At 37.1% G+C, this 10,138-nt stretch overlaps 1 protein-coding gene across 1 annotated transcript; it reads left to right on the top strand.

The window, feature by feature from the left end:
* The first annotated feature begins 897 nt into the window (after positions 1-897).
* On the top strand, positions 898-5,970 carry LOC114350145 (1,2-dihydroxy-3-keto-5-methylthiopentene dioxygenase-like). The gene is made up of 4 exons (XM_028300809.1): positions 898-1,098; positions 2,207-2,376; positions 3,647-3,779; positions 4,681-5,970. The coding sequence occupies exons 1-4, from the start codon at positions 976-978 to the stop codon at positions 4,810-4,812; spliced, it is 558 nt and encodes a 185-aa protein (XP_028156610.1). The 5' UTR covers positions 898-975; the 3' UTR covers positions 4,813-5,970.
* Positions 5,971-10,138: the final 4,168 nt, after the last annotated feature.

The raw sequence follows: 10,138 nt of genomic DNA, 5'->3' as shown, positions 1-10,138 counted from the left end.
GGTATTCTGTGAGCGACTAATGTGCCGCCAGCCGTGCCGCGGCCCCAAATGTCTTCCCATAGCATATGAAACTCATGCCCGCGAGAAGGACGCCCCGGAGGAGCCAGTTGAAGCCTAGGTTCCACAAGAGTGGACCGAGCACCGAACCCTGCGGAACCCCGCTGGCTACGCCGCGCCGTTAGAGCTGGCTGTCTCTGTTAACATACAGGACTTCGCGATTCCGTAAGTAATCGGCCAGCAGCGCTCGAAGGTACTGACACTGAGGCACTCTGTGATGTTGAAGTGCCTAGAGTATGGTGGAATGAGGGATGGTATTGAAAGCGTTGGCTATATCGAATAATACAGCCAACACACCCACAGTCACCCCTCTCCCTAGCCTCCGCAGTGAGGCTTTTTAGCCTCTGAAGGGTGTCGACGGTCGACCTGTCATGTAAACCAAAGCAGTAATGCCAACGTTACGAAAATGAATTAGGTTCCACAACATCCAAATAATTATGACGATTGAATGTGTAAACCAAAATAAGACGAAGTTTTAAGGTGGTTTGAGTTTTGTTACATAAAAATGATCTTTAACATTTTTTTTTTCATTTTATAATCGAGAGTGCTGGGCCCCTGGTCATAGTGGGCCCCCAGGCACTGGCCTAAAGTGCCTTATGGATAATACGGCACTGCCAGTGATATCTCTAAAATAAATTCACTAAGACCTAAGCAACAGTAAAACGATTAAATGAGAGAGCGCGTACCAAAACTTACAACTTGAAAAAAAAATAATTAAAAAATGCTTAGACTACAAAAGCGCCATCTGTGATTGGGTTAGTCCAAATTAAAATATGGGGTAAATTCATAATTGCAACCTGGCAACTAGTTTTTTGACATTGACAGTTGGTTGTCAATTTGCGTGCGATTGCTGCTTGCTGCGTTGCGTAGTTTCGCAAGAATTTATTTAGTTTTTAAATACCTTTAAAAAAGTTAAACATGAACAAGGCGTGGTATATGGACGACGAGACAAGTGATCAACGCTTAGAACACCACAGGAACCCACCAGAGTTCATCTCTCTCGACGAATTGTACAAGAAAACCGGTGTGGAAATATTCGTCGTAAGTTTATTGTTGTTCAATAACATGTTAGTTTCCTTTTACCAATAAGAAAAACAAGGTTTAACTTAGGTAATTTCCTTCCAATCCGTATTTCTACAATTTAACTCGTGTTCCTTTATATTATTGACTATTATACGTCGAACAATGACTTGATATTACTTATCAATCCTCTTCTCACGTTATCACGATTGTTTACAAATTATTATTAATTGAATATTATACAGAGTGACTTTTAATGAGTGAGCATACTTGTATGGGATTATAATGTCTTATGATTTGTCAATATTAAATTAAAATAATTCATAGGTTGTATTTTTTATGCATAATCATAATTACATTTACTGCAAATATCCTTTACTTATAATCCCTTATTATGGTGTGCGCTTATTACCAGCCACCCTGTATATTCAAAGTATTTAACATGGCTGATTTTCTATAACTCTCTTAGGTCAATGTTATCTTTTCTAGAACAAAAGTATAAATGTTTCATTCATTTCCTAGTTAATTTGATAAAAGTATTTGACCAGGATTAAGACTTAAATTACAACACACATGCATGAATAGAATAATCACTTGTTTAGGTACTTAATTTAATTATTTTTTATTTCCCTTTTTTTTCTTCAACTGCTATTTAAGAGGTACTAACTTTGTCCTATAAGAATAAGGTCTAACGAAAAAGTATCTATGAGTGAATAGCACATTCATCAATCTGAAGAGGAAAATCTCAAACATATTTTATCATAATCTAGAGTTATAGGTACAGATATTGTTGTCTTTAGCATGTTTTCCTTTAGTGCCCAATGTCTATTTTCCTTAAAACTATAAGGTTTTTATGGCCAGACAGTCACTCAAGCAGGACAAATTAATGGCACAATTTTATGTGGTATTTGTTGGGAATAATCCCAATCTTTCCAGAAAGCCATGGTTGAAGTCATGTTGTGTAAATTAAAGAATGACTGTTAATCTGTTATTATTGTTTGCATTAGCCCATATACAAACATTGTATTTTCTTTTTCCTTTAATTGCTTTCTAGCTATAAAAATAAAAAAAATCAATTGCCAAAATCTATCTAAATTCGTTCATCAAAGTTCTAATTTTGTGATTCCAGCTGAATGTGGACACCTACGCTACAGATGGTGTGTTCGACAAAATCAAGAAGGACCGAGGCTACACCTACGAAGATGAGCTGGTGTGCTCCAAGGAATGCTTCGGGCAAGCATACGAAGAGAAATTGAAGTCATTCTACACCGAACATATTCACACTGATGAAGAAATCAGGTAGAGTTAGAATGGTCCTGAATATTGAAATTATTTTACACAATGTGTGTCCCAAAGCTGTGGTTAAAATTAATGGGACACTGGGAGAATTTTGGGAGGGCTTTTTAAAAGCCTATTAGGTGCAGGAGAAATAAGGAAGAAAATATTTCAACAGAATATAGGAGGCTAAACTCTTTTGAATAGAATTTATCACCTCTTACATTCTGTTGAAAAATTTTACTACATTTACTTTTAGGTGAGTGTTATAAGCATAAAAGTTGAAATAAATAGGCAGATTCCTAGAGCCTCTTCATGTCTAAAGCATTCCATGCCAGCCTCGGACTAATTTAATAAACTTTCAGAATGTAACTTAACTATGCCTTAATTGTAACTCAAATAGGGGAGAGTTCGGTATATTGTACCGCCGGGTAAATTGTACCACCCCACCCTCATATTTCGTAAAGTATTTATTGAATGTCTGTAATTGCAACACTCAGCGATGCACAACTAAAATAAATTAATATCGGCCATGTGGTTTTTGCCGTGACAACAAACACGTGTGTTTTATTTTGAAAAGTATTTTTTCATTGTTTTCAAGTAACTTTTGACAATACATGTTTAGTTTGTAATTTTGTTAAATTTAATCACAGGGTGTTTCTAATANCAAAGGATTTTGAAATTTTTTTTAGTAAATCATATTTTGAAGTTATAATAGCGTAGTTATGTTTGACTAACAATAAATGAAAGCAAAAGACTGGCGAAGTAGATTAGGTACAAGTGTGCGTTACGATAATTGGAATTACAAAACTTGTACTCAAAATCGTGATAACGTGTAAAACAATATCGATTGTCTATGTTATTAACTACTGTTCCTTTTCGTTTCCTAATTTGTTAAGAATGTATCATATAATATTTTGCCATAGTTTTTTTATAGGCTTGAAATTTATTGAAATTCAATTTAGTAACCCTGTGGTACAAATTATCCAACCGGTTGGCTAAATTGGACCGAAGCTCTGAACTCGTACTTTGTTGATTTGTGCTAAATATACAACAATCATGTTAATTAATACTTATGAAATAGTAAGTTGAATAATGTATCTTTTATTATATACCATGGACATTAGCAAAAACAAAAGAAAACTAATGTGTAAAATGGGATTGAAAAAAACTGGTCCAAATTAGCGGACTCTCCCTTATACGTTTCGTTTCGAGAACTTCCGTTTTTCGCTTTTTCGTCGGTTAAACATAACTTTTGGCTATGTAAATTAAAGCTTCCAAAATCTTATTCCAGGTTCGTCCTGGAAGGCTCTGGGTACTTCGACGTGCGCGACGACAAAGACCAGTGGATCCGCATCCTGGTGACTCCTGGCGACCTGGTGGTGCTGCCTAAAGCCATCTACCATCGGTTCACTCTTGACACCAAGGTATAATTTAAATAATAACATTTCTTTTCCCAAACAAGAGAAGTTGCGAAAGGGTTCTTGGAATGATTGACTCTATCTATGTAGATTTTACACCTTTGTTATTTGTTTATGGTAAATTGTGTGGTAGAGACTAGAGATATACACAAAATAACTAAGGCTAAATGCCAAAAAACACTGCAAATAAGTGTCCTGAAAACGACCTACGAGAAATCAACATGGGGATGAGGAGTGTAATAAATATGCCTAAATCCTAATCTTCTATTTTTCTCTGATAAATTAGAGAGGGTCGTATGTCCCTGCAGTGGAGACTAAATGGCCTGATAAAATTAATCTAATATTGTAAGTGTATAAGTGTTCAGCCGGATTAGGATGTGCGTCGTGATAAAATACTATCGATGATTTTAGACGACCAACGTATGAGCTATCGCGTAAAATCGATAAACTGGCGCGATAAAAGCTTATCGCAGCGCGCCTCCTAAGCCTACAAAAAACTGTTTAGCCAGAAATCAGTGGCGAGTGTATGTTAAAGCTTCAGCCAAACCAACGCATGCAGATCGCGTCGGCGATGGCGATCACTATAGTTCCAAAATACTGAACTGTCCTATCCATGACATTGACAGTGGGGCGCCACCGTCAATACCGGATCGCTGGTTCCGATTTTTGCCATGTTGGAAACCATACAGTTGAACGATGGTAGCGCCCCCCTGTCATTGAGTTTGGTGGGACAGTTCAGCGTGGGTCATCTATACATAGGACGCGCGCGCGTCCTGTCATTGTCATTTCAATCGAAGCCGATTGAAGCTTATATACTCCATTTGCCTTTTATAAATCTGAGAGGGTCGTCGTGAAGACTAATGACCTGATGAAAAATAGATCTATCTTATCTCTACCTATGTTCCAGAACCACATCAAAGTGAAGCGGCTGTTCATCGGGACACCAGTGTGGCAGGCCTACAACCGGCCGGCGGACGACATGGATTGCCGCCGCGTGTACGTGTCTCAGCAGCGCCAGGGCTTTGCCACCGCCTTCTGACCTCACGATGTAAACACAGTTCAACAGATCATAAAGGCTACCGTATTTGCTCACTGGTTGGCGCCACTTAGGACCTTTCCCGCGGCAATCCTTATGGATTAATGGCATTAAGTTCGCCTAATGTTAAAATTTTGGCATTAAAGTATAAATAAATAAATCCTGCATTACTGGACTTGTGTGTTTACACTAGTAACACAATACTTGTAATTAAACTGGATCCAATTTTCACTCGTCCAGTTAAATGACAAAACCAAATTGCAAACGGGATGTTCGTGTCAATTTTTAGTATTAAAACACGTACACTACTAAACGAGATTCTGCAAAAAACTGGATGTCTCCGTGGGAGAATTTGCTTACCCGGTGGCGCCACTTTAGAGTAAGATCATGTCACTCGCTAGGAGCGCCAACTGATGAGCACTGAAGCGGGAGGACTATCGCATTTACACTCTAAGCCACTGTAGAGAGTGAAGCCTTATCTCGCCAGTGTTGCCAACTAGTAAGCATAAAATACGGTAGCCCTTATTTCGCTCACAAATAAGGCCAATTAAAGCCGATACCTAATGTCTATGCCTCTTGATGTATTGGTATTGAACAGACAATATCCAGCAAAACTATGTGCTTGTGATAGGTAAATTCCATTAAACACGGCGACTTATTGCAGCAATGCTATCGTGGTACAATCGCTGCTGTTTGTAATGGCAGCTAGAGCTATACAATCGCAATACATACGTTATTAAGAATACTAGAGCGTTTCTCTATCGATTCTAAAGTTAAACAGCTACAACTTCAAAAGTTGAGTCATTTTATAAAACGTCACTTGCAACGCGTTTCAAACCGGTTTCAAACTGGTCTCGTCATATTGTGTGGTCTCAACGGACGCTGTGGCAGAAACTTAGATGCAACTCAAAAGTAACTAGTAGTTGCAGTTTCGTTGCAGTTGCGTTTCACCGTGTGTTCTGGGCCTTATACTTGGGCTATGGGCGTGTTATACAAACATTTTTACCGTCAATTAAAATAAACTAACGACTTAACCAAAATTTTAATATTCCACAATATTCTTAAGATAAGCTATAGTATATGTAAAAGCAAATGATGTGATTATAAATACTCTATTCTGCAATTTATATTAGGATGAAATTCATATAATGATAGTTTGTAAATAGGTAACGCATTTTCTTACATAACTTTTCAATTCCTATCATTGGAGGTCCGAAAATATTTCTCATACAATTTGATACCATAATGATCATTCTTCATAAAAAATTTAAAACCTACATATTTAAAGACATAATCATTGATATTCATAATATCACTAATCATACACTTAGTTTTTACTAATATTTGTTTTCATATATTTTTCTATACTAATGATCGAAACTCATAATCATTCGAATAAATAACTATAATATTCATAAATGTGATGTATCCTAATATATGTTTTCATAAATGTATTACTCATAAGTGTATTTATCCATATTATTGAAATACATGATGTCTATATTCGTATTAAATCGTATTTTAATATTAAATTAATTTGAAATGGTCCAAAACAGGCAATATTTTGTGCCACAAAACTAACGTGACAGAAACGAATCGCTGCAAAACCGACTCCACGTAGTCTTGTCTGCCCTACCCCTAGAGTGTAATTTAAAAGCCGGAGGCGCGGAGGGAGGGCAGCCCTCGCCCGCTGTAACGAGCAAAAGGGTGGTTTCATGCGAATTTGAAGAAAATATTTCACCCCCAAGGGTGGAAAATTGAGGATGAACTTTTTTATACGCAATATCTCCGCCGATTATGAACCAATTTAAACGATTATTTTTTTGTTGAATAGGTATTATTTGTGTTCACGCATTTGAAGTCGGTTTTTTTTTTTTAAAGTTATCATTATACGGATTTTTAGGCTCTCCGCGATTTTCATCTCTTTATTCGTGAGCCAGGACTCTTTGATCACATATTCTATCGCGGAGTTGTCATAGAACTCATGGGATTTGGGTCCTTACCCTTTCTCCGGTTACAATTTGGTGAACTGATTAGGTACCTACTAGCATTTCAATAACAGTTACCAACGCTATCTGTTGCCCTGGCGCGGGTCCAGCGCTTTCCACCGCGCTTTGTTTATGACCCGCGGGAATGCGCGTGCGCCGATATAGTTTAGGTTCGTTTGTCGGCTGGTACCAGTCAAAGCTTTGCGTTTCTTTGGAGTATTGTAATAATTGGAGTTGATCCTTTTTGAACGTATCTTATCACTAACATGTAAATAGTTCAAATGCTGTTGTCATAAGCTGCTTAAATTCAAACTATTTGGCTGTGTTTGATTCAGTCACACACATCAGATTAGTTCATTTAGTTTCCACTGCAGGAGCACAACCCTCTAATTTACCAAAGGCAAATAGAGAGTTTGCCCTACACTCGCCACGTTAGCCAGACGGGTTGAAGAGTCTAGGGGTATACAAAAATCTTTAAATTAAAAATACACTGAGTACCTATATAATTTCAACTTTCTTCGGATATAATTCATTCATGCAGCTATAAAAAATCCCATGTTCACAATTATAAAGAGTTTTTATTAGAGATGAAACGGATAGTTGTTTGGCCGGATACCGGATACCGGATATCCGGCCAGCTGCTAGGCCGGATAGCCGGATATCCGGCGGCCGGATAGTTGGCCAATTGTCTCGTTGCATGTCGTGACGAGTTTAGCGCCGCACAGGTGCTTCGAACGCGATCAGTGGGTCTATTAGTAGACTAGTCACACTTTTTTGAAAATCGAATCAGTTCGAATAGAATGTCAGATTTTGCAACTTATCTAGGGGGCAGATCAATTCGAGCGATTTCGGTTGCCATCGTAAGTGTGTGATTGAATAGCGAAAATAAAATTAGATTACTTGCTGCGTAATCTGACTGAACTGCATCATGACATCAGACCATCAGTGAAAAAAAGATTGCCTATTTTATTTGGCAATATTTGGACTTAACAGATATTTACTACTATCCGTTCGTTTTAACTTTGCCGCTGGCGATATGACGTCACTCGAATCGTCCGGGAATCGTCTATAACTTTATCAAACTAGTTATATTTAAAATATTTTTTATATATTATTATTGATAAAAATTGTGTTTTTGCGTAAAATAAGACACATTAATTGCGTTAATCACCAACTAATTGCGATTAATCGCGGTTGGGGGAGGGGACGCGCATTCCACGGACCGGCAAACTTAGCGCGAACGGGTAGTATTTATGTATTCGTCATTAGAGTGAATAGCCCAGAAAAAGAAATAAGATTTTTTAAAGGCCTTAATGTGGCTTTTTGTAACTTTTGGACTTTAAATAAAATCCGTATAAGCCATTATATTGATGTTTAACTCAAAGATTAATGTATTTCATTTTATTAATAGGAAATTATTGTAGTTTTTTAATATCCGGTATCCGGCCGGATAGTGAGTTACTATCCGGTATCCGGCCGGATACCGGATAGTAGTAGTAGTTTTACTGATTAAGCTTACTCATATGACCTTCGAAAATCATTCTAGTATCCATATGCCCTGTGTCTAAAAGATATGTCATTCTTGAAAATATTTCCTAGATATTTTTTCCGGCAGCATTTTTGTAGCAATAGTCTATTTGAGCGGAAATGTTGGGGAGTCCTACCGGATAATTTATTGCCTTTCGAAGGTTATCGGGGAGAGAATATAACTTCATGCTGCTTTCAGAAAAAATGTTTGTGACGATGAGCATGAAAATCAGTCGACATTCGAGCTCTTAGCTGGCGGGTATACATTTTGTTGTCTCTGTGTCAAATAAATTATTTATTCTATTCTATTTAGAAAAACGCTGGACTCTCATCACTTTGGGCTTTTTTAATTGCATTGCTAACAAGTGCCTCGGTAATTGGTTTTCAATAGATCGACCACTACTACGACTACTTACTTACTTATTTCTGTGCATTTTTTTTTATTTTTGTCTGTCTATGTCAAACGTGCCAAATTATTTTATTTAGTTAAGCTTCTTTTACACACACTATCACCTAAGTGCGTTTATCACTTTACCGTGTTAAAAGTAACTATTGCTTACGTCAAATCTAATAAAATCCCAGCGTACCATCAGATTTGTTTGCGTGATCTTACCTGACCTTAACTTCTTAGCTAAAAATATCTCATACCTACGGTAGGTACCCAGTTGTCCCTTCATTATACAATGTTCTATGAGTATACGCTATTTCTAGACATTTCGATTGTTTCAAAAACAAGTTTTATTTAATGGTTCGAGAGATTTTAAACTAGCATGAGCTAAAAATAACTGTAAATCCCTTGCATTCATATGAAAAGAGTTATTCTCAGTAAGCTCGCTAAATATCTCTCGATTGTTGCAATGTACTTATTATTTGTTTCTTTTATCAAAGGTAAAATAAAAAGCATTAAAAAAGAAATACATGAAAATCTGGATTTCAGACTGTCACAGATTTTTTCACGCTTCAATCGATGAAAATCTCAGTCGTAAAATCTATTCTGAAACACTTTATACTCTTTTAACTTACAGTATAAATATAAACGTCCATGTTACTAACTTGACATTTTTAAGTTTTCCTTAATTTTTTGTGACCATTATTGGTTATTCTTCAATCTTCATACAAAAATCCATCAAAAATTCAGAGGCCTAGGCCTGAAAACTTAACAAATAAACATCTAATAGGTAGAGCTATTTTCCCATTTATAAAATTAGGTTATTGAACATTTATTTTGCTCAGAATATCAGCCCCTATCCTTATGAACTGTATAAACAATAATTTTAAACTTCACTATCACGTGCTGTTAACGAGGCCTGTGCATCATGCGGGTGCATGTTTAATTAACATCAATATACATCGTTCGTAGCTACAGTTTTAACTATTATTAAGAGGTAAAGTCCGTTTGTCTGTCTTCACCATAGAGATATAGAGAGATGCCAACTAATGCGCTGAGTACGAAACACACACAAAGTAATCAAAATATGTGCTCATTATCCACTGCGGTATCAGTACTCAACTTTCGAATAATCTTCAGACTACGCAAGCAATGTAAACTATTTACATTATGACGTCTGCAGCAATGTGTTCTGTTTTTGGGCATATTGCTCGACATCGACCACGCCCCCTTGTCACTCCCTTTAGTTTCTGTGATCTGTGTTCTTCATAGCCCTGAGGTATGGGGGGGGGGGGAGAGCATACAAATCTGAAAGAAATAAAGTCTCGCTGATGTGTTCGACGTCTCAAAATACCCGCCCGTGCCGTTCTCATATCATACCTCAGGCACTTAGTTAAGCGCTAAAAGACTTATTACTAATCAGATT

This window comes from Ostrinia furnacalis, unplaced genomic scaffold, assembly GCF_004193835.3.
Source record: "Ostrinia furnacalis isolate ACB-3 unplaced genomic scaffold, ASM419383v2 OfSCF0786, whole genome shotgun sequence".
Classification (NCBI taxonomy): domain Eukaryota; kingdom Metazoa; phylum Arthropoda; class Insecta; order Lepidoptera; family Crambidae; genus Ostrinia; species Ostrinia furnacalis.
The sequence above is the reverse complement of the archived record's forward strand: the minus strand, read 5'-3'. Positions and strand labels throughout refer to the sequence as shown.

Coding starts and splice junctions, on each gene's coding strand:
- LOC114350145 (XM_028300809.1), top strand. CDS start 976: ATGAACAAGGCGTGGTATATGGACGACGAGACAAGTGATCAACGCTTA. Junction 1,099..2,206: donor CCGGTGTGGAAATATTCGTC/GTAAGTTTATTG, acceptor TTGTGATTCCAG/CTGAATGTGGACACCTACGC. Junction 2,377..3,646: donor CACACTGATGAAGAAATCAG/GTAGAGTTAGAA, acceptor ATCTTATTCCAG/GTTCGTCCTGGAAGGCTCTG.